This window comes from Melitaea cinxia, chromosome Z (genome assembly GCF_905220565.1).
Source record: "Melitaea cinxia chromosome Z, ilMelCinx1.1, whole genome shotgun sequence".
NCBI lineage: Eukaryota > Metazoa > Arthropoda > Insecta > Lepidoptera > Nymphalidae > Melitaea > Melitaea cinxia.
The window spans coordinates 15,668,435-15,693,681 of NC_059424.1; the positions used below are offsets into that span (position 1 = coordinate 15,668,435).

The 25,247-nt window shown below is 34.4% G+C and overlaps 1 protein-coding gene across 1 annotated transcript in view; it reads left to right on the forward strand.

Moving 5' to 3' along the window:
* The first annotated feature begins 1,421 nt into the window (after window positions 1-1,421).
* The window catches only part of LOC123668436 (leucine-rich repeats and immunoglobulin-like domains protein 1), a 28,842-nt gene continuing 5,016 nt past the window's right edge, over window positions 1,422-25,247 (forward strand). Inside the window, exon 1 of the mRNA XM_045602167.1 lies at window positions 1,422-1,810. Coding sequence (XP_045458123.1) covers window positions 1,485-1,810 — 326 coding nt within the window. The 5' untranslated portion in view covers window positions 1,422-1,484. The remainder of the gene's footprint in view (window positions 1,811-25,247) is intronic.

The following is a 25,247-nucleotide window of genomic DNA, read 5'->3' on the forward strand; positions in this document are numbered from 1 at the left end:
AACTCATGGGTTTTTTGGCAGACTCCGTCGAGTCTTCACTTCGAAGATTCTGCAATGCTTGAAGACAAAAGTTTTCGAGCAATGCGTCCTGCCTGTGTTAACATACGGAGCCGAGACGTGGACACTGACCAAGGGACTGGTCCACAAGTTTAAAGTCGCTCAACGTGCAATGGAACGGGCTATGCTTGGGGTCTCTCTCAAAGACAGGATTAGAAATGAGACTATCCGCGAGAGAACGAAAGTAACCGACATAGCCCACAGAATTAGCAAGTTGAAGTGGCAGTGGGCTGGTCATCTGTGTCGCAGGACCGATGGCCGTTGGAGTAGACGGGTCCTAGAGTGGAGACCGCGTCTTGGCAAACGCAGTGTGGGACGTCCTCCGGCCCGTTGGACCGACGATCTACGTAAGATTGCCGGTGTAGGCTGGATGAGGATTGCGGAAGACCGGGATGTGTGGCGCGAACTTGGGGAGGCCTATGTCCAGCAGTGGACTGCGATAGGCTGAAGTGATTAGAGGACTGTGACGACCCAAACCAAATTCGGATTTAGGTTTAGCGCAATGAAATAGATAAGAAGCAAAATTGTGCAAGTTAAAAAAATTCCTTTGCATAAATGCATTATTTTTGCGATTTTTAGCAATTTTTGGCTTTTTTAATTTACTTAAAATTACAGGGTACAGTGACTTAATGCACCCCAAATCAGATTCAGTACATCGAAATACATAACCTTAGATGGGTCTGATCAAAGGTACAGAGCAGAGCTCTTTTTTTTGACCCAGTGTTAAAATAAACAATATTATAATAGGAATGCGATATATAATGCGAATCGTATGGCCACAATATCATATTATATATCAATACTAGCTAACCTGTCGAACTTCGTACCGCCTTATTTCTTTTTCTTAAATATAATAATTACATATATCAAAATAAAATATAGCCTATCTTTCAAGTTAGATCACACTGCACACGGTATGCAAATTTGATTAAAATCAGTTAAGCAGTTTAGGAGTCCATTACGGACAAAGTGACGCGTAATTTATATATATTAAGATATCGTATAGTGCTGTATCGATATTTCGATATATCGTATCGTATTGGGCATCTTTATTCCGTCGAGTAGGCTAATTTAATTCAAATTATCACGAGTATTATTAGGATTATTTTTTAAATATGTATTTCGTAGTATAAAATGCGTAGTTAATTTACTTTTTACATACCTTAATTTAAACATTTTAATTTAATTTGATTTTTTATTTACAAAAACATCAAACACAATACTTATACAAAATAAGTACAAGTTTATGTAGGGGAAGAAAAAATAGCGTATGGGCGGTTTCGTCGCGCCACGAAGGCGGATCGAAGCTCGTTGAGTGTCAAGAGTCGGCGAGGCGCGACGGTGGCGGCGCGCGGTGGATAGAGTGCGCGGGCGCAGCGGCGTGCGCACAGTGGCAGTAGCGCGACCAGCCCCGACCGGCATACACGATGATCGCGCTCGCGCTTGCTGCCGCCTTCTTGAGCGCACTGGCTGGCCAGCTCGGCGCTGGGGCGAGCCTGCATTGTGCCTTGAGACGCGAAATTTCCCCGTGCACGTGTCGACGCGAAGACGTCGGTACCGGTGCCATTCTCGTCATTTGTCAACGAATTAACTCGTATGAAGACATCGCTCGAGCCCTCACCAACAAGTTCAGCCCTGAAACAAAAATCGGTCTTGATATCTCCTATTCTCAGCTGCCTGATTTTGCAAACCACAGCTTCCGCGAGCTGGGCCTTTCCATAACGAGGCTCAAACTCAACTTCGACAACCTAAGGCAAGTCGATATAAACCCTAGTAGGATCTGTGATAGTCTATAAACTAAAATGTGTAAGCTTTTTGTTGTGTAAAACGTTCGGACGAATAACCTATTGAAATGTAATAATAAAATATCAAAACAGTGCGTGAATTGAAAGAGAAACAACAGGTCTGTGATAAGAAAAACGACGATGGGAATCGGTTTGTTATCAGTTGCGTGGGCGGCGCCCTTTCCAGGGTTGACTACAAATCCACAATTCTGAAGCGACAGGAAGAAATTAGTGGATGTACTCTCGCATTTGCATCACAGTAAATTTCCTATCGAAATAGCTTTATTATTCAAAGCACATTTTATCTACTGATATTGTACTCTACAAGGTCGATTATCAAATACAGGGAATATTAACTAAGTATTTGTAAGAATCATATTAGTGTTACAAAATTAAGACGTCTGTGACCCATCAACCCGACCCTTATTGTACGCAATTGATCTTCTTAAAATAAAAATGTCACCGTTGTGCCATACGAAAATGTATGGCTGATATAGTAATTTCCCTGCACCTAAATCGTTTAAACTTCTGAGAAATAATGAAACATCCGAAAGTAGGTGTCCAGTGCATTTGTTCACGTGTTTTTATTTTGTTTTTCTCGTAAAGATATTTACAAGACGATAGACGAAAAATGCTTAGAAGCGAAGTGTTGTCTACGATGAGGATTAGCACAATTTAAATTATCCACACTCAATATCATAAAAATAATGTACTGTTCGTAATTAATAAAAGTATCCGTTTGAATTCCAATTACGAATGGAGATCACATCTAGGAGACGCATTGCGATAGTTCGTTGGGTTATCGCAGGTCGCTTCTAAAGCAGTAAAATTGAATGATATCGTATTGGTCGTGTCATATTCACTGTATTTACCCATTAATGGTGTACCAACAAATTACTTAGATGTTGTTTTAAATTGTTATTGTTTGTCAAATCTAGTTAAATAAATGACAAATAAACAATATACTTTATAATTCTTCTGCATCCGGAATGATATCTGTTATAAAGCCGTTATCAACAATAAATGTATTTATTTATTAAGTTATTATTTTTTTCTAATCATTATAGTTATAGAGCAGTATTTACGTAATTCTTCTTTGGTAGAGACTAATGTCTTAAAAATGTTTAACTGAGATAACAATAAGCAGGGATTACGGTTTTAACGATTGTTTTAACGTTAATATATTGATATTAAAACAGTCACGTCATGTATGTAACGTTTACGAGAATTATTGATAAATTAGGAATTATAACTAGGAAACATAATTAGGAATTAATATCGCGACATCGAACGTTTTCCATAAAGTTTTCTTATATTCTGGATAAATAAGCATTAGTAAAATATTCTATGATCACTAGCCCGTCGGTTTAGTTTGTAGTGAGCCTGCTTTCTGCTCCGAGGGTTGTGGGTTCCATTCCCACCCCGAGTATGGGTGTAATACAAATATTTATTTATATATTTATATATGTATTATTTATAAGTATGTTTAGCGAAAAAAAAATGTAGCTATACCAGTTGGCTGTTACCTAGAACACAAGCATTAAGTTGCTTACTTTAGGAACAGACGACCGTGTGTGTATTGTGAAGATATTTATTTATTTATTTATTCCATGTAAAATACATTTGCAATGTTTGCCTAAAATATGATTAAAAAATATAAATCTATAGACCTCAATAGCTTGAACGGCAAAGTCGAAGTAATAATAATAATAAAAATTTCCTCTTTATTGTACATATAAAAAGAAGCTTATAATTTATAAAACAACTAGCGACCCGCTCCGGCTTCGCACGGGTATAAAATATAATATATATAATGTCATTCACTGAAAAAATGATTAAAATCGATCCAGTAGTTTTGATTTATTCATTACTGCCCGTGGCCCGCACGCGTTAACTTAGAGTAAAAGCCGGCCGGAACCGCCACAAACGCTACGTACCGCGATTTTTAAATCTGTAATATCTTCGAAAATACTCATTTAAATCATTTGCTGTAAAGGGCCATATAGATCTATATTAAATAAAAAATATATTTAAGGTATTTAATTGGGTAAGGATTAATGCTGTATTGGTTAAAATCGCTTCGAAAATTAGCCATTATTTGTCGTAAAAAGTAAATGACAAAAAAAATGTTATTGTGGGATATCCATAAGAGATAGGTATATACCATCGCGGAGTTTTCTGTAGACCTTTTCAATGTGTACAATACTTAATACATTATTTTGATAAATCTCGTAGGGTTCAGCCTGCGTTTGCAATTTAAGCGAAAAAAAAAATAATTATTTACGACATAACATTAGAAAACTCAAAAATAACAGTATTTCTCCACTATTTAATGGATGTTATTATACATATAAACCTTCCTCTTGAATCAATCTATCTATTAAAAAGAACCGCAACAAAATCCGTTGCGTAGTTTTAAAGATTTAAGCGTACATACATGTGTAGGGACAGAAAAAGCGACTTTGTTTTATACTATGTAGTGATGATACACAAAAAGAAATGTACAACGGGCGGTCTTATCGCCAAACAGCGATCTTTTCCAGAAAATCCGCGTGGAGGAGATAATGTGAATAAAGCGAAAAGAGTGTACAGAATTAAAATGAAAGAAAACAGGAAGAAAACAAAATATACACACATACATACATAAAAACTAATCTAAACACATTTAAAAATTGATGTCTGTGTCTGTGTGTGTTGTGTGTCTGTGAGATGTCTTTGTGTACTAGAAAGACTAACATAGTTCTACTGCTGGCAACAGTAGAATAGGTTTTCAATATGGAAAAGTTCTAATAAAAGAAATGAAAAAATGGAGCTTATCCATTACACTTCTCTACTATGTCTAATTTTCAGCGGTTAGCTACCCTGTTAGAAGTTATCACGTGGTTGTGATTATAACGAAACCAACGGTTTAAATTTTCATAACTAATTAAAATAATAAAACTTATTAATGGACTGATAGGCTGTGTTTAACGTTTGCTATTCGTGTTGGTATAATAAATGCTCTTATACTATTTCACCTATATTTTCATAAACAGTAAAAGTGCTGTAAAACGACCCCCTATTATGCGTTCACACACAAAGCGTTATCGTCTGAATTTGTAAAAGTAACGTAAGTTGCTACATAATTATTAAGGTTAAATTCTTCAGAGAGAAACGCTGAGTTGATCTTAATTACTTCTAAGGTCTCGATAGAATGCATTTTCTTACTTTATTGAGTAGGTACTACATATATATGTATGTATGTGTACCTATGTATGTTCATGTTTTGAGTGAGTGAGTATATTATTTTATTTCTTTGTATTTTCTTTTTCTTTAATACGTTTATATCATTGATACACCTTCTTTCTGCTTCATTCTCTCATGTCCTTTGCCGAAAGGTTGTCTGGAAGAGATCGCTCTTTTAGGGATACCTAATATATTCGAAATTCGCCGAAATAATTAATTAATTTCCGCGTTGTAATTTGTTTTATTGTTGTGTTCCGTTACTTTTTTTATATCACTAGGTCGGCAAACAAGCGTACGGCTCACCTGATGGTAAGAGATTATCGTACCTTATAGACGCCTGCAACACCAGAAGCATCGCAAGCGCGTAGCCGACCCAATCCCCAATCCCTCCCAGGAGCTCTGGTCACCTTACTCACCAACAGGAACACAATACTGCTTGAAAATAGTATTATTTAGCTGTGATCTTCTGTAAGGTCGAGGTACTACCCCAGTCGGGCTGCTCCATATTTTGAGCAGGAAATTCCTGCTGTGCCCTACCTCAGTTAAACTTATAACTTATTCGATATCGTCAATTTCTTTGGCGAAAATTTGATTTATTCAACCACTGGACTACGATATTATGCAAATGATATTTTAATAAAATATCATTTACTTTCCATGAAAATTATATTTACATAATATCTTATCAAACGCTATTCATCCCTGATGAGAATACCATAAGAATAATATTAAAACATTAATTATATATAATGTTTGTGCTGTGTGGCTACGGCACTAAAGAATTTAGCCACCCCCTCTCTTCCCGTGGGTGTCGTAAGAGGCGACTAAGGGATAACAAGGTTCCACAACCACCTTGGAACTTAAGAAGCCGACCGATGGCGGGATAATCATCCAACTGCTGGCTTTGAAATACACAGGCCGAAGACGGGCAGCAGCGTCTTCGGTGCGACAAAGTCAGTACTGCCGGTCACCAACCCGCCTGCCCAGCGTGGTGACTATAGGCAAAACACATGAGTTCACGTTATTTTTGGCGTGAACTTGTAGAGGCCTATGTCCAGCAGTGGACTGTATAGGCTGTAATGATGAATTATAATGTTTATATATAGATAACTTTCTTTTTCGGTATTCAATTTCAGAGATCGAAATTGATCAAAATTTACAAAATATTATTGATTCACTGATGGTCCCTTTTTATTATAAACTAGCTGTTTAAATCGGTTCAGCCGTTTCAGAGATTAGCAGGAAACAGACAGACAGAAAAAATTATAAAAAATGTTATTTTGGTATATGTTTTGTGTATACATACATTGAATTTAGTAAAAAGCGGTTATTTTAATATTACAAACAGACACTCCAGTTTTATTTATTTATACATTATTATATTTATACTTTTACAATGCCTTTCACTCTAGAGCGCAGGTTCGAATTCTACCCTGACTGTGTATTTAAAACCAAAATTATGTGTGGCAGTGTACTTACTGTTCACTAAAACAAAAGTATTAACTTATTGCCTGCAAACGAAATAGATAAAAAAAAATGTTTTGATATTAATGCAACGCTACTCGTTCATAAACGTAACAAATTACGAGTATATACTCACTAAAACATTAAAATTAAGCGCTTAGACACATGTGTAAGGTAATAATACAGATTTGATATAAAGTAGTAATTAGTACTCAAGAAAATATATTGATAAAATCGTATGTAAAATTGTAAAGGCAGTCTATTTTTAGCCCAATAAACTTATGTTATTCGTCAGTAAGGCCGATTACAAAATTGTTGACGTGTATATTTTTAAAAGATAATGAAATTAATGAGCTTACTAGTTTGAATGTGTATGCTACTGCATCTTTTGTGAAACCAATATAAATACCGGTCGGAATAAATATTTTTGAATCTGTTTGTTATTTATGAAAATATTATAAAGGCTGTACTTTACATTGCTTAAAAATAATATGCGCTGTATTCAAAAGAATATTTCTTCGAATTCTGTTTTGTCTTCAAAGCGCTTTTTAGTTATTTTATAATGAAATATAAATACTTCATCTTTTTAAGAACCAACGTTATTTTAAACTTATTAATATGTCACGTATTACTTCAGTGTCTAACGAAGTCAGGGATTTAGCAAAAATAGTTATGTCTATATAGTAGCAGTAGACGTCTCTCCGTGTTTCACTTACGTCATATACTCACTTTTACTTATAAAAAGACGACAAATGAAACAAATAGCACTCATTACCTGATTATATATGGTTACTGCTGCCCATGAATATCTGCAACGTTAGAGGCAATGCCTAAACATTGCTGGCACACATCCGCTATTATGACTGATAGTGTGTTTTATTGGCTTTGTTGATTCTAGACAATTTAGGTGCTCATGATATTCCGAGGCTCGAGTGCACCGACGCTACTTTGGGCAGACTCCCTACATAACGTAGGAGGGCCGAGCGTTCCGGCGTTTCTATACTGGTATCGTACGAAGCATGGCCTTGTATGGTGTCCCCGTATTAGCGGACGCTCTCACCGCTAAGGATCCTCCTAAAGAAACTGCAAAGGGGCATAGCGGTGAAAGTTATACGCGGGTACTGTACGGTGTCGTGGATGGCGGCGACACTTCTCGCGAGAGATCCGCACTGGGAACTCTGTGCGTGCGTACTCGGGGAAGCGTACCGACATCGGTTGAGCCTCCAAGCGCGAGACAAATTCAGAGTGCGGGCTAGATACGTAGGATCAGGGCTCAGGTGTATGGAGAATCTGGAGTCCCCAGTGACAGGCTCATTGACGGTGATCAACATACGTCACCACTTTCGTCGCTGAGTTAAGAGGCGTCACGGGGTGCTGACTGACACAGGTGCTTACCATGATTAGCTGCTTCGATGAGTACCTGTATAAGGTTGCGGGTAGAGAAGCCACCCCTGCCTGTTATGAATGTGGCGAGTCGATAGATGCGATATGCCACACTCTCGATGATTATGCCGCTTGGGGGCCACAGCGCTGCCCCCTGGTGGCTATAATAGATGAAAACCTGTCGTTGTCAAGCGTAGTCCGAAGCATGCTTATCAGCGAGAGGTGCTGGCCGACAGTGGTCTCCTTCTGCGAGGAAATCATGTCTCAAAAGGAGGCCACGGAGGGATCTGCTTCGCAGGTGACAACCAGAGAAAAGGAGGCGCCGTTTGACCTTTCAGAATAGAGTGGGAGAAGGAGACCTCTCTCACTCACCAACGGGGTGCGAAGGTAGCGTGCGAAAATTATTCCATTGAGACCTACTATGACGATAAGGGCACTGCTAGGTTTTTGTGGAAATTCTGGCTCTTTCTGTTCGTGCCGGGAGCTCACATTCTTCTCTCCTCATCGGCGGAGTGAAAGAGAGAGAGAGAGAAATATGTAAAGCTTTTAAAACTTTGTAAGAGCATCGTATGCACTTGTAAGTAAGCAACTGATATTAGTAATGAGGTGGCAGCTCAGTATTGTGATCTAATTACAATTGATTGGTAATCAAGCATATATCTTCACTCTATCCATCCGTCATCTCTGAAATAGGTACCAATTTGAAATTTTCGTAATACACTCATATGTACCTACTTTAAGGTCAATTATAAAAAAATTGTATAAATATGTTTTAGCACGATTTTATCAAATACAAGATGTACCCTGCGCGCGTTCCTAAGCTTTTTTTATTTTTTGGTCGTACAAGCTCAGAAACTATTGTGCACAACGCTTTGCTGAAGATGACATGATCAAATGCATGGTTTACGGTTATTTTTATACATATAGATTAAATATTAAATATTAGGTAAAATATGAAGGAGACATATTCCTGTGTCTATCACTTGTCCAGTTGTATTATTTATAGGTACTCGTAAATATAAATAATATAAAGAAAATAGCCTATAGACTTCCTAGGTAAACGAGCAAACATAAAAAAATAATTTCGAACCAGTAGTTCCAGAGATTACCGCCTTGAATCAACAAACAAACTTTTCAGCTTTATAATATTAGTATAGATTGGTTTGATATTGGGTTTTGATTAATTTCGTTTTATTATATTATGTGTTAAGTATTATTTATATTTGTTATTTATAGGTAGGTATTATAACACCTTGTTTCTCATTTAATTTAGCGAATTGGGTTTTATTTATGTTACAATAGATTGAAAAAGTTTGCAAAATCCAGAAGTGCATGCTTCATAATCTCATTTTTCACAATTAAGTTGTTTGCGTTATTGCTAACATAAAACGAAATTGAATAATACTCTTAAATCTTCCGCGCCATTCATCGTCCACCCAGAAAAGAGAGATACTGCTCATGTATTGTAAACTAACCCTATTTACATTGTTGTAGATATACTAACGATAAGTGAATTTTAGTTTATTTCTAATTATAATAAAACTACATTGAATTCGACCGTGATCTTCAAAGGATTTAGTTTTGAATAATACTGAAGCGTATAATAAGAAATGGACTTGATCAGTTAAGTTTTTCGGCAGTTATCGTGACCACGCCAGTTTCCATACACACAGACAGACGGACGTTTACGGGATCTTTTTTTAAACATTTTATTTATTTATTCAAAAAGCCAATGTCTTTTTAGAATGTAATCAGGGTTGAAACTAGTGTTTTTTGACATCATGTCACTACAAGTGAATAAAATTATATATATATATATACTAGCTGTGCCCGCGGCTTCGCCCGCGTTGAAATTAGTGTGTCACAAAGTTTTCCCGGCAAACTTCCAGTGAAACTCTCATCAAAATCTTAGCCGTTCCGTAAACCTTCCTCTTGCCAATGGTGGAACCCTCTCTCCAATGGTGAAACCGCATGAAAATCCGTTCAGTAGATTTTGAGCGAATCGATCAGATACACTTTTGGAGACTCTGTTTTATAATACACTAAGTGTTGCCCACGATTACGTCCGCGTGGTTATGCAGATATGCATCACTATTAAGATGTTTAACGCAAATTATTTTTTTATTTCAGTCACTTGAAATGCTTATCAAACTAAGTAACTTTTTAAATAGGCACAATTTAGTATAATTTAATATTTATTTTTATAAAAACTCTGTATACACCACATTTTTAACTCTATTTTCAGGCTGTATATGTTTCATACAAACTATCAACCCCAATGAAACCCCCTTAGAGGTGGAATATCGTAAAATCCGTTCTTAGCGGACGTCTGCTAACTACCTCCCTGGCAAATTTTATCTTTGTACAACCTGGATAGATAGACCATCCAGCGGTTTTTGAGTTCTCGTGATGAGTGAGTTAGTGACCTTTCTCTTTTATATATATATATATATATATATATAGATTACGATACATTATTTGGACACCTCTTATCTATAGAGCATACATTTTAAATTTCAAGTCTCTTACTTCAAAAACATAAGACTTTTATACAAATTTCCAACCCCCGTTTTACCCCCTTAGGGGTCGAGTTTTGTAAAACCCGTTCTTAGCGAATGTCTACGCCCTATAAGAAACCTACCTACCAAATTTCCAGTTTGTAGCTGTTATAGTTTCGGAGATTTCGTGATGAGTGAGTCAATCTACCATCCCCCGTTTTAACCCCAAAAGAGAGTTGCTTTCTAAAGAAACATTATTTGGACACCTTCTCACCATCTATAGAGCATAAATTTTAAATGTCAAGTCTCTTACTTCAAAAACATAGGACTTTCATACAAATTTCCAACCCCCGTTTTACCCCCTTAGGGGTCGAGTTTTGTAAAACCCGTTCTTAACGAATGTTTACGCCCTATAAGAAACCTACCTGCCAAATTTCAAGTTTGTAGCTGTTATAGTTTCGGAGATTTCGTGATGAGTGAGTCAATCTACCATCCCCCGTTTTAACCCCAAAAGGGAGTTGCTTTCTAAAGAAACGTTATTTGGACACCTTCTCACCATCTATAGAGCATAAATTTTAAATTTCAAGTCTCTTACTTCAAAAACATAGGACTTTCATACAAACTTCCAACCCCCGTTTTATCCCCTTAAGGGTCGAATTTCGTAAAATCCGTTCTCGTCGAATGTTTACACCCTATAAAGAACCTACCTGCCGAATTTCAAGTTTGTAGCTGTTATAATTTCGGAGATTTCGTGATGAGTGAGTAAACCTACCATCCCCCGTTTTAACCCCAAAAGGGAGTTGATTTCTAATGATTCATTATTTGGACACCTTCTCATCATCTATAAGGTGTACATTTTAAATTTCAAGTCTCTTACTTCAAAAACTTTCACACAAACTTCCCACCCCCGTTTTACCCCCTCAAGGGTCGAATTTCGTAAAATTCGTTCTTAGCGGATGTCTACGCCCTATAAGAAGCCTTTCTGCCAAATTTCAAGTTTGTAACTGTTATAGTTTCGGAGATTTCGTGATCAGTGAGCCAATCTACTATCCCCGTGTTAACACCAAAAAGGGGTTGATTTCTAAAGATACATTGTTTGGACACCTTTTCACCATCTATAGAGCTTACATTTGAAATTTCAAGTCTCTTACTTCAAAAACATAGGACTTTCATACAAACTTCCAACCCCCGTTTTACCCCCTTAGGGGTCGTTTTTCATAAAATCCGTTCTTAGCGGATGCTTACGTCTTATAATGAGCCTACCTGCCAAATTTCAAGTTTGTAGGTGTTATAGTTTTGGAGATTTCGTGATGAGTGACCTTTCGCGTTTATATATATATATATATATATATGTGTGTGTGTGTGTGTGTGTGTGTGTGTGTTTTTATGTATCTATTTATGTATGTATGTATGTATATGTGTTTAAGTAAATATATTCACACGTTTATTTCACAATTTGTACCTACACCGACACAATACCATCTCCTCTGCCCCTACGTTGCCTGGAAGAGATCGCTTTTCAGCGATAAGGTCGTTCTTTGTACCTTATGATACTTTGTTAAACTTATGATAATCTGATACGTATTATTTCTGTTTAGGTGTACAATAAAGTGTATTGTTATGTTATTTTATGTTAGAAGTTGACTAAAATATTTTTAAACTTGAATAGATTAACAGAAAGTATTTTATTACTGATTTAAAATTTTACAAGATTCATAAAAATAAAGGGAGAGTGTAAATGAATAGTAAGAATTGAAAACAAAAACAGTACGTACATACAACAGATTACATGTGTACATGAATATTATTACTCAACGTGTGCTAGTTATTAACAATGAAAGTATTTTAACTCAATATTTATAAGAATAATATGAAGTTTTCCGAGCGATTGTGTAAATATAAATATTAATTAAAGCATTTATACGGTATTTATTGTAAGTCCTTATCATCTCATCTACGACGAATATAGATTATAAACCTATCACTTAAAGGTCACAGTCTACATTCTTGGTCATCTATAATTCCACAATAATATAAACATCTCAATAAGTTATCTTTTCACATAGAAGCAATTATATTTATTTATAGACATTGCAAGAAACTTATTTTTAAATATGTACAAAAAATTTACATGAAATAATTATCACATACCTATACACATAATTATAAGTTATTTTATTATAAGTTAGTAGGTTGTTATAAGCTTAGTAACTTATTATAATTTAGTAACTTATTACAGGTTTTCCACTGTAATGTACCACATTTTTACAAGTATAGATTTCATCATCCTTGTTTTAAATGGCGCCTGTGTTAAGATTCGGCTCTAAATGAATATCATTTTATTGATTGAAGATATGTTTTATTATAACAAAACTTCACTTAAGTACAGTAAATTGTGATAGTCTCTATTAAATAGTTTATGAAAAATAAAGTATAAGTTATGGAAAAGTTTGTAGTGATGCTATTGCAGTCAGGACCCGGATATATATAATACGATGTCCAATTTTTTATTTTAAACTAGCTGTGCCCGTAACTAAAAAGTTATTGTTCAGTTCGCAGAGTTATAAAATAAATAAATTTCTAAAATAAAATTAGCCTAAGTTACTTCTTATTGCATCAGCTGTCTGCCAGTGAAAGTCCCGTCAAAATCGGTTCAGTCGTTTCAGAGATAAGCCGGAACAAACAGACAGACAGATAGGCAGACAAAATAGTAAAAAATGTTATTTTGTTATATATACCGTGTATACATCCATATGCACTTAGTAAAAAGCGGTTATTTAAATATTACAAACAGACACTTCAATTTTATTTATTTGTATAGATGTTAGGGATGTACTAAAACAAGCACTATGGATTCAATCTTTAAACAACCGTTTCCGAAAATGGTAAGAGGTCAGAATCTGAAGAAGCTATGGCAGTGAGCTTAACATAAGAAAAACGTCGAAGACATGTAATACAAATACATGTATAACTTTGGCTCTAAAAATCTAAGGTTTATAAACGTGGAGGGCTCTCATCTCTAGGATGATATTACCTATTACCAGATTCATTAGATTTTTTGAAAATAATTGACAACAATTTGAAACTTCTTATTCCGTAAGCTACTCTTATTTAGTTTGTGAAAAAAAAAACAATGTATTAAATTTACTTCGCTTATATATCTATACTAATATTATAAAGGAGAAAGATTTGATTGTTTGTTTGTATTGAATAGGCTCCGAAACTTACTGAACCGATTTGAAAATTTTTTCATTGTTAGAAAACCACACTACCCGTAGTGTGACATCGGCTATATTATATTTAAAAAAAAATCAGGGAAAAATGTTTTGAAATTTTTGTTAAATAACCGTGCGAAGCCGGTTGGGATGACATTATAACCATAGATTAAATACGTAAAGGAGGAAGTTCTACATTCGAATTCGACTATATTTTTTTATGTATGTTACCTTGTTGTAATCGAAAGACCGGAAGAATGGAACCACAAGACCAGCCTCAGCTTGTCTTGTGGTCCCATTTAAATTTGATAGAGATCCTATGACTACTTTTTGAAAAAAACTTTAGTGTACATTTATAACATTTATGTAATTTAACTGATGTGTCTTATTAATATAATGAATGCGAAAGTTTGTTTGAATTTATTGACAGATGGAAATTTGTTACTCTTTTACGCAATAACTATTGAATTGACTGTAATGAAATTTTAGTTTTAGATTTTGTTTTCAATTAAATTTTTTCGAAGTTGTTTTGAAGTTAATAACTTATTAGTGCTCTCAAGTAGATTTGTGTTCCTGTAGTGAGTAACGTAAAGAAGGCTTCTGGAGAGGGTCGTGATAACAGTCGGAAAAGAGCTAGTATATATTGCACCTGATATTACCGGCGTTTATAGGTTATACAGTCTTCATATCTTCATTTCTTTCATCTCATTCATTCTTTAAACTCATCGCTGCAATGTTAAATAAAAAGTAATTTTTTAATTTTTAATTAATTTTAGTCTGGCCTCGACGACCTCGCGGCTTTGGTCTAATGGTGCGTGTGGAATGTCGGCGGCGCCTAAAATTATAGATATTACTGTTTACACAAATATTTATTGCCGGTCTGGTTGTTAGTTCTTGTGGGTCTCGCCGTGCCTCGGAGAGCACATTAAGCTGTTGGTCCCGGTTGTTATCATAGACACCTGAAAGCGATCATTACTCAATGTAGGGAATATATCAGCCAAGCCACATTTAAGCAGCGAGGTGGATTAAGCACTTATTCTTCTCCTACATAGGGAATGCCTATGGCCAGCAGTGGGATATTACAGGCTGAAGCGTATAGTCTGGCCAGGAATTTTCCGCTAACCCATTCGCAATGTATTTTTAAATATACTTAAGTAGATAAAAATAACTTTTATCCGTTAAACAAATTGGTGAAGGTCGTTTAAATATACTTATTTCATTTGTTTATATATAGAGACATTAAAACAAAACTATAATGACTTCTCTCTCGTTACCCGTTTCAATATAAAAACATTTGTACAACCAACTTTGTATCAATAACGCGAAGCTGTAACAATTTGGAATCATATAAACGCATGTTAGAACAAGCATCAGAGGACATGACCGTGCAACAGCATTATCGCATAGTCACGTATCGTCGAAAGCAAATTCATTTCATGTGTGGATGATTATTCGCATCTTATCTCATGTATGTACATAATATATGACAGTCAACAGAATTGACTCTAGGTTCGAATGACTCAAGTATTTTGCTTTACTTTCTTATATAGCTCTTAAACGTATTTTTACTTATAAAGTTATATATTATGTGAGTATGATAAGATATCGCAGGAGACTACTATTATTATTTATTTACTAGCTGACCCCGCTAACGTTGTTTTGCCATATCTATTATTAATTAACTTAACCCCCCCCCCCACCTTATAACTTAGGGGTATGAAAAATAGATGTTGGCCGATTCTCAGACCTACCCAATATGCACCCAAAATTATATAGAAATCAGTCCAGCCGTTTGGGAGGAGTATATTGTAACTAACATTGTGACACGTTAATTTTATATATAATATTTTTTCACTGATTTTTTTGTTCAATTACAATAAAATATAGTCTATGTCACTCCTGGATAGTGTAGCTTTCTGTTAGTGAAAGAATTTTCGTGATCGGATCAGTATTTGCCAAGATTACCCCCTACAAACAAACAAAGTTAGAAACTTTACCTTGTTATAATATTAGTATAGATTATATTTGAATAAAAAATTCTACTACAATTTCCTGACACATTGTCCTGACAACAAGATAAAAAAAAGAAGTACGGAAAATACGCACGTACTTTCATATCGGAGATTTATTTTTACTACTGGACGCCCAGTGGTCGAAATTCGATCAGTCTTAAAATTCATTAATAAAGTCGATATAATTATCATCACTCTTATGAAATGATAATAGTGGTAGGTCCCGTAGTATATACTGGTGAAAGAATTTTTGAAATTGGTAGAGTAATTTTTTGAGTTTATCTATGGAATTTTTTGTACCTTTACGGTTAGTAATATTAGTATAGATATAGATAACAGTGGATAGTTTTGTAAATTAATTGAAACTATATTCAAAGTACACAAAAAAAAGGAATATGTCTCGAAGGAGGTAGTCGTGTTTTCATTACTTCTTCTGTTTTAATCTACAAAATTTCATCAAAGTTAATATTATCTAAAGTGATTACGTTGTATAGTAACATTATCAATATTGTGGAATAACTCTGACAATTTTATCATTGCAACTATAACATAGGGATAAAAAATACAACTAAAATTGTTAAATCGGTGAAGTTACAGTAATCGAATAAATAAATTTATGTACCCGCAATATTTAATAATTAATATTTTTATCAAAAAGTCTCCCTCGCCGTAGCAATTAATTACGATTTGTTCAGCAGCACGGAACTAGTTCAATGAAATCGGTAAATTCAGTAAGCCACCAAGAGAATATAACATGAAATCATTATATTTTACTATCATATAGGTACGAGTATATTAATACGCTAATGTTAAGATGTTTGACTTCCTTTTTAGAAAAAAACTCCCAATTACTCCACATAAACTGTATACCATTTTATAAATAATTGCTTATTCTACCAGCATCAACAACAAAAATTTATTATTGCTATTGTTTTAGTAAATTAATTAATTATTAAAATTATATTTCAAATCAACTCACGAATAAATACTTTTTTGTAACTTTGTAAAGTGATAATTATTATACTTATTTAGTGCGAATTATTCGCACGGGTATAGCTAGTACATATCTTTTTATATAAATAAAAATGAATGTTGCTAAGCGCATAGCTCGAGAATGGCTCGACCAATTCGGCTAATTTATGTTATTGTATGTTCCTTCAGGCCCACGGTTTTTGTACAAAAAAAAATTAATAATTTTAACTATTATCTTTTGATAGAACGGACTCTGTCAGGGTAGCTAGTTTAAATAAATAAAAATGAATGTTACTAAGCGCATTACTCGAATTTGGCTCGACTAATTCGGCTATTTTTTTTGCAAGTTTTTAAAGGGTTAAAGCTTCCACGGAAGGTTTTAATAGTGAAAAAAATTAAAAAAAAAGTTATTTTTACTCCTAACTTTTGACAGAACAAATTCTGTCCGGACAGCTAGTATTTAAATAGATATAAATCTATTAAGATTGCAATCAGAATCAGATTTGGGGATATTGCAACATTAAAAACGAGGAAGATGGTTATTTACCATGTATGCAATGCAAAAAAGTTTATCACCTTGATTTCCTGGGGATCGACCCGAGTGTTCATGTAGCCTGGAATTGTCGAAAATGTATAGGCCTGAAAAAAAAAAACATCAAATAATGATGAGACGACTCCGGTACGATCTTACTGTAAGCCGTACAAAAGCTAACATTACCCATTCTAGTGTCACCAAAAGATCACACAAAGGCAGGCTCTAAGCTCTCCAATATCACCTGTATTGAATGAAGGAATAACATAAGAAAAAATACGAGATATAATCAATGATGCTATTGAAAAAATGGCGAATTTAATGATAGACATCAATAAAGTAATTAATAGTTCAATCAATACTAATTTCAACAACCTTGTTGATTAAATTGAGGAATTGCAGATGTGAGTTTTATTTATAAGTAACCAGTATGCTGTATGAGGACAAGAAAACACAAGTTGAATAATGAAAATTATCAAGAACAAATGAATGAGTTAAAGTATGACAATCAAACGCTTCAGTGTCCAGTGAATAATCTTAGACAAAGAATAGATATTATGGAGCAACGATCACGAGCATCTAATGTCGAGGTTCAATGCGTCCTCTAAGCAAAAAATGAAAATGTTATCACGCTCATAAAGCAACTTTCAAACACAGTATCAAGAAAATAAAAAAGCGCACTGTCCACGTATCCCTAAAATCAATCTAAAATGATCAAGATCAATTAAAATATAACTCAGTTCACCTCTAGTGTGCGATCGACTTTTAGCAACAGTGATAAAAAATAACAAAAACAACCGTAATAAACTAAATTCAATCCATCTTGGTATCGGGGGTAATATATATGTATGTGAACATCTGTCGGCAACTAAATAATAACAGTGATTTCAGGATTATTAGTGACATCATCATTTCAGCCTATCACAGCCTAAAAATGGTGTGAGCTTATGTGTTTTGCCCATAGTCACCACGCTGAGCAAGCGGGTTGGTGACCGCAGGGCTGGCTTGTCATACTGAAGACGTTGCTGCCCGTCATAGGCGTGTGTATTTCAAAGCCAACAGTTGGATGGTTGTCCCACTATCGGTCGGCTTTTTAAGTTCCAAGGTGGTAGTGGAACTGTATTATCCGTACTGTACTTAGTCACGACTCACGACACCCACGGGAAGAGAGGGGGTGGCTGTATTATATATATTGCCTGAAAAGACTTACTTAGATGTTAAGTTTGCTGCATGTTTTTGAATTTTTTAACTATGATATTATTGTTTTAACTGAAACTTGGCTGAATAGTGACATTTTAAATTCTGAATTGTTCAGTGATAACTATAGTGTTTACCGTAGGGATAAGGACCAATTTAATTCGAATAAAAAATATGGCGGGGGAGTGATAGCAGCTGTTAGCAATAAATTGAAATCTTTGCGAAGATTTCTGGCTTTCGGTGGATATTAACCTAAACAACAAAGTAGTTCTATGTGTGGTATTCATTCCTCCACCAGTCAACGGAGCCGCCCTGGAAACATTTACTAATAACTAGCGATCCGCCCCGACTTTGTACGAAATAAGTATTTACAATGCAAGCGCAAAAAATGTATTTATTTACGACATCATATTAGAAACCTCTAAAACTATCAGTTTTCCTTTACTATGTTATACATGTATTATACATGTAAACCTTTCTCTGCAATCACTATATTCATTAAAGGTAACCACATAAAAATCCGCTGCGTATATAAAGATCTAAACATACAGACAGCGGGAAGCGACTTTGTTTTATACTACCTAATAATGATATCAACCATGTTTCGGAATTTAGTAGTACCAGTAAGCTTATTATAGGCGATTTGAACTTGAGTTGTATAAATTGGGATTTGTTTGGCGATGTATGTCGGCACAAGGTTTCCGGCTTAGCTCAATCTCTCATTGATTTTTCTCTGGTGACCATTTTTTATCAATTCAATAGAGTACATAATCTACGTAGTAAATTTTTAATTTGGTTCTCTGTAACACTGACATTTTGGAGTTAGTATTTGACGCTTCTTCGAGTGTATTAAGTCATATGACCCTCAGCATCCAAATCTGGGTATTAGCGTCAGTCTGGATAAAGTTTACGGGTTACGGGTAAAGTTTTTAATTCTAATAATGACAATATTATGTACAACTACTCTAAAGCGAATTTCATGGCAATTAATGAATTCCTAAGCGATGTAAACTGTTTCGAAAAACTTTCAGTACAAACAAGTGAAAATGAAATGGTAGAAGCATTGTATTCTATAATAAGATCTGCATCGGGACCTTATGTACTCAAAATTTTAAGGAGGAGTAATTTTAAAAATCTTATATAGAAGTCTTACTAATGCCATCGATAATCCAAATTTATTATCTAAGTTTAGGTTTAACGTACCCTCTCGAAGCCCACGCAAGCCATTTACTCGCCTTGCAAGACCTTTCCGTAGGACTATTAGGTACTAGGACTAGGGGACTATAGGTTTAGGGTATGAACTCGCCAATTTCTCCTATTACTGAAATTATTTAATAAAAGTAGTGAACACTTGGATCCACTTGGCGATTCCTTACAAAATTACCATAATAATTTTTTTTTTCCAACGTTCTAATGAAATAATTATTTTGGTTTTGTTTTATTATTACAATGTTGTACATGCACAAATATACATAATACCAATATTTGTCTATATTATTATAATTTTATATATATATTGTGCTTTCAATAATATGAGACGTTGGATAAGCTAGACCAAATGCTGGTCGGCCTAAACAGTATGAACTTGGACAAAATGAAAGTTGTGTTTACCAACTAAGTCATACCGAGACCGGTATCAGTTGATGGTACCCCCTACTCGAAGTTGTTCAGGATTATGTTTACCTAGGCCATACCATTCAACTAGGCCGTAACAATTTCGAGAAGGGGGCTGATAGGAGGATTTGGTTAAGCTGGGCGTAGTTTGGCATGCTTCGTCGAGTCTTCACTTCCGCAGTGCTTGAAGAATTAAAGAATGTCTTTGAGCAATGCCTCCAGCCTGTGTTAACATACGGAGCCAAGACGTGGATACTGACGAAGGGACTGGTCCACAAGCTTAAAGTCGCTTAGTGTGTAATGGAACGGGCTATGCTTGGGAGTTTCTCTCAAAGGTTTAGAAATGATGCTATCCGCGAGAGAACGAAAGTGACCGACATAGCCCATAGAATTAGCAAATTGAAGTGGCAGTGGGCTGGTCATCATGTCGCAGGACGTGTGTCATTAGAGCGGACGTGTTCTGGAGTTGAAACCGCGTCTTTGCAAACATAGTATGGAACGTGCTCCGGTCCGCTGGACCGACGATCTACTTGAGATTACCGGTGTAGGCTGGATGAGGATTGCGGAAAACCAGAATATCTGGCGCGAACTTTGCGAGGCCTATATCCAGTAGTGAACTGCAATAAGCTGAACTGACTGACTGCCTGACTTTTAATCTATACATCTTTATAAATAAATGTCTTTTTGTAATAATAAAATAAGCGGTTTTTACTAAATGCATATCGATCTATACACATTATATATGTATACCAAAATGACATTTTTTACAATTTTTGTCTGTATGTCGGTCTGTCTGTTTTTTCCGGCTAATCTCTGAAACGGCTGGATCGACTTTGACGGGACTTTCACTGACAGCTGATGTAATAAGGAGTAATCTATGCTACTTTTATTCTGAAAATATATTTCTTTTATAACTCTGCGAACTGAAAAGTAAAAGTCGCGTGCACAACTAGTAATATTATAATAATAGTTTGTTATTGCTAATAAAAGTATCTTGTTTTCTAATTCAATTTTTTTTGTATTTATATACTATTTATTTTACGTAATTTTTAACTCTACCTTCATATTTCTACACAAATGTTAACTGTTCTGTTTTGTGTTTTGTTCGGTTAATCGCGTTTAATTGCTGCTATCTGATGTTGCTTTATTTATAACTTACGTTTTTATCCATACTCTGTTTCTATTATTTATTTGGTTTTGCAAACAACATAACACTAGCAAGAAAATTTGTAGATTAAATTGAGTTGATTTGAATTTTTAATTTGTACTTCCATATTATTATGCATACTGTATTGACCTTAAAAGGCAGCACATTTAGTTTTAAGCTTATTTTTCTATTAACATTCATTGCTTTGTGTCGACGTAGTTGCCACTGGTGGATATAACAAATAATATATATAAATAAATAAATGCACACTCGGCCGTCTGTTCCTAAAGTAAGCAACTTAATGCTTGTGTTATAGGTAATAGCCGACTGGTATATAGCTACATAAATATATGAATAAATATTTATACTACACCCAGACTCGGGGTGGGAATCGAATCCACAACCCTCGGAGCAGAAAGCAGGGTCACTACAAACTGCGCCAACAGGCTAGTATATACTCGTATATATACACATGTCCTCACAGTTTGATAAATGCCCAATATGAGAGGGCACTGTTATAAGAACTACGGAAATAATCACATCGACTTGGCATTATTGTAGTTCTAGTCACCTATAGGGCAGAAAAATTAAAACTGCATTTTATTAATGTATTCCTATTTCAACAGTTAAATCGATATTATTTACAATATTTTTATAATTTAAAACAATTTTATGACCTTTTTTGTTTTCATTTTCATATATTATAATTAGATAATTAGTTTGTTGGGTTTGGTTAGGCTAGATTTTTTCGGAAAGTAATAAAATAACTATAGAAATAATCAAATCGACCTTGAAAATTTTTTATGTTTTTGTTCTAGTTCATACTAGTTCATTTGGTTTACTTGGGTTAGTTTTTTTAGTTTACATGTTATTTTCGGCCAGCGCCAAGACTGCAAGTCAGTAGATTTGTAGCATTTATAGTAGCCGTCGATTTCGTCGTAGTTTAGATTTGGGTAAAACCAATCGACACTTTCGGCATCTTTACAATAGACCAGTGTATTAGTATCAGATTGATTGTAACAAGCATCATGGCAATATCCATAATGTCGAGGCAATATGATAAATAAGGAAGTTCAAATAATTTATTTTGTCCAAAATAGCTTGTCCTTATTCTTATATTGTTCATAGTGTGCAGGTATTAGAACAAATGTCTCAATTTATCACTTGTTCCATAACATATAATATACAAACAGGCCGTAGATTTTAAGTAAACAGTTTATATCGTATATATAAAATTCTCGTGTCACAATGTTAGTTAAACATACTCCTCCGAAACAACTGAACTGATTTTTATGAAATTTTGTGTGCATACCGGGTAGTTTTGAGAATCGGCCAACATCTCAAAATCAAAATCAAAGATAACTTTATTCAAATAGGCCCCAAAAACACTTATTTTTCATACTCCTAAGATAAAGGGAGGGGGGGGGTATTAAGGGGTCAATAACATATATGGCAAAAAAACGTTTGCGGGGTCAGCTAGTATATATTTATATTATTATACACACACATTTTGGAACGGTAATTAAGAGTTATCAGTGCTTGATATCGTTTAAAAAAATACTGGTAAATATTTCCCATATTGATTTCGGAGCTGAAGCTAATACTTAAACACATAAAAGGCTAACTTAATAATAACCTCATTTTCTGAATCAGTCGGCCGTTAACCTTTAACACTGGCATTAAGTTTTCTATCGTAGGAATAGATGACTGTGTCGATCATCCATGTAAACAACTCATTTTACAGCGTTTTATCAATATCATTATATCAATGCTACACACGCTTACGAAAAAAATATATGAACTTCCTCACTAATATAATCATATATTCACTTAATATTAAGGTAAAAATCATGAAGTCATTTCATACAGCCTTAAGATTTTCTTTGATTACTCTTCTAAAAATATATAAATCATATTTATTTGTCAATTGAAAAGAAACGACTTACAAGGTTAGTTTTTCTGTCAACCTTGCCTTCGTTACTACATTAATGTAGGTCCCAGTACAATCACGTCCAGGCTGAGCCTAGCGCTTCGTTTAATTGGTCTCGTTTTGTAATTTAATTAGCCTTTGGCCTAAGCCAGAACGACAATTATGGATCGTTCGGACCGACCACAGCTACTCATAAAACTCAACAGTGTTTTATTATTACGTTTTAGTATATTCGTTTTCCTCTGTCGAAAATATGTTATTCTAAGCTGCTTTTCGTACTTTGTTTTTTTTCAATATCGATTATTTTTAAACACATCCTCCTAAGATAACTTAATGCCTGTGTTAAACGTAATTTTGCTACTTTTTTGACAATTATACACTTATATAAATAAATAATATACACCCAACGATGACGGAAATTGAACACAATTCCTGGAGCAAAAGCTCGGTCGCTGCAAAATGCGCCATGGACTAGTCAGAGTTATTTCTACGTTTCTCTTATGAACATGAGGCGAACGGAAGTTGAGAGGGAAATATAAGTTACATGAAGTTAAATAAGTTTTACTTCAGTCGTGTGGTCTAAAGCACACTCGTTTTTTTATATTCAATAGTTAATATTGAATACTCTTTTATGTACTATATGTAAACACGTACAATATCACATGTAAATAATTTAACTACCTATATAAAACCTGAAGAATAAAACATTACGATAAAACCTACACGTGTCCTCTTGCGATTATAATTTGCTTAATTCTTCATTTGTACCTATTATACATACATAGCTGACATTAGTAAACATAATAAATGTTACAAACATATTGAACATAATATAACATGTCAAACTAATAGCGATATTGATATGTGGTTCCCGAAGACTTGTAAAATTATATCTTATCTTTCATGTAATCAATTATTATAAATTGTATACTACTACCATAGTTATTATTGTTATTATGTAATAAAGAAAAAAGAACTTGCAAGAGTAGAAAATATAGTTATATATTCCTTTGTTGTACGAACTGTTACTTACACGTATATTTTTTTTTAATGAAACAATGATTTAATTCTTTGGTCTTCCGAATTGTAAATAAATTGTATAAAAAAACATAATAGATCGCATTTATAAAACAATTATTTGCAGCAATTCATAAAAAAATGTTGAGTCATATTTGAAGAACTTTCTTTTTTATATATTGGATTTAGTAGTGATTATTTTTTAAGTATTATTAATATAAAGACGACTGCAGATGTAAATGTATGTTGCATTTCCTTAAAATTTCGCTAATTCCATGAAGTAGCGACGTGGTACAGACTGTTGCGATTGGCGCCGCCCCTACAATGATAACCTCGGGCACGTTGACCCTTGCACATTTGTGTTTACGAAGGCATCATGTACGATTGATGCAACGTCAATTCTATGTACATCACCTGCTTTTATGTCTTCCGCCTATAATTTTGATTTGAATTGTACAGTAGTGTCGTAAAGAAATGCAACTTTTTATTGGTGATTTTATCGATAGTTCGCTTGACTTTATAGAATAAAAAGTTTGTATTTCACGCTTGAGCCACTACTGGGCATAGGCTCTTTCCCCATGTAGAAGAAGGATCAAGAGCTTAATCCACCACGCTGCTCCAATTCGGGTTGGCGGATAATGTATTTACCTTAAACATAATTTAGTATGTTTTATATCTTTCGAAAATTAAAATTCATCGATCGCAGTTGTTGCGTATCCTAAGTATGGGTAAGAATGCTTGAAATTTCTTCCACCTCACATTACATGTGTGATTACGAATAGACTTCTTGTTTGGATGACTGAATTAAAGTTTTTTTACATTTTAGCAATGTTAAAACAATTAACTACTAAGAGTGACTTTTATATTAGGTTTAAGTACCTCCTTATGAAATCTAAAAAAAGACAGAAAAAACTAATTAGGCCTCTTTGTTAGATGAGAAAATTATATAATCGTACAAAACAATAAATTTGTTATAAAACTATGTAATAATTAAAACATAAAAAAGAAATTTTGTATATTATTATTTTTAACTTCTCAAAAATCAAAACACACTGATTTGCTCTACGGATTAACGAAGACTTTTTAAATAAAAGGACTTTATAAGCTTTTAATAATAAGACTCAACGAAAAAATATTGCATAATATAATTAAGACAAGGGTGTGTTTAACAATCAGTAACCGTAGTCATCAGTGAACTAC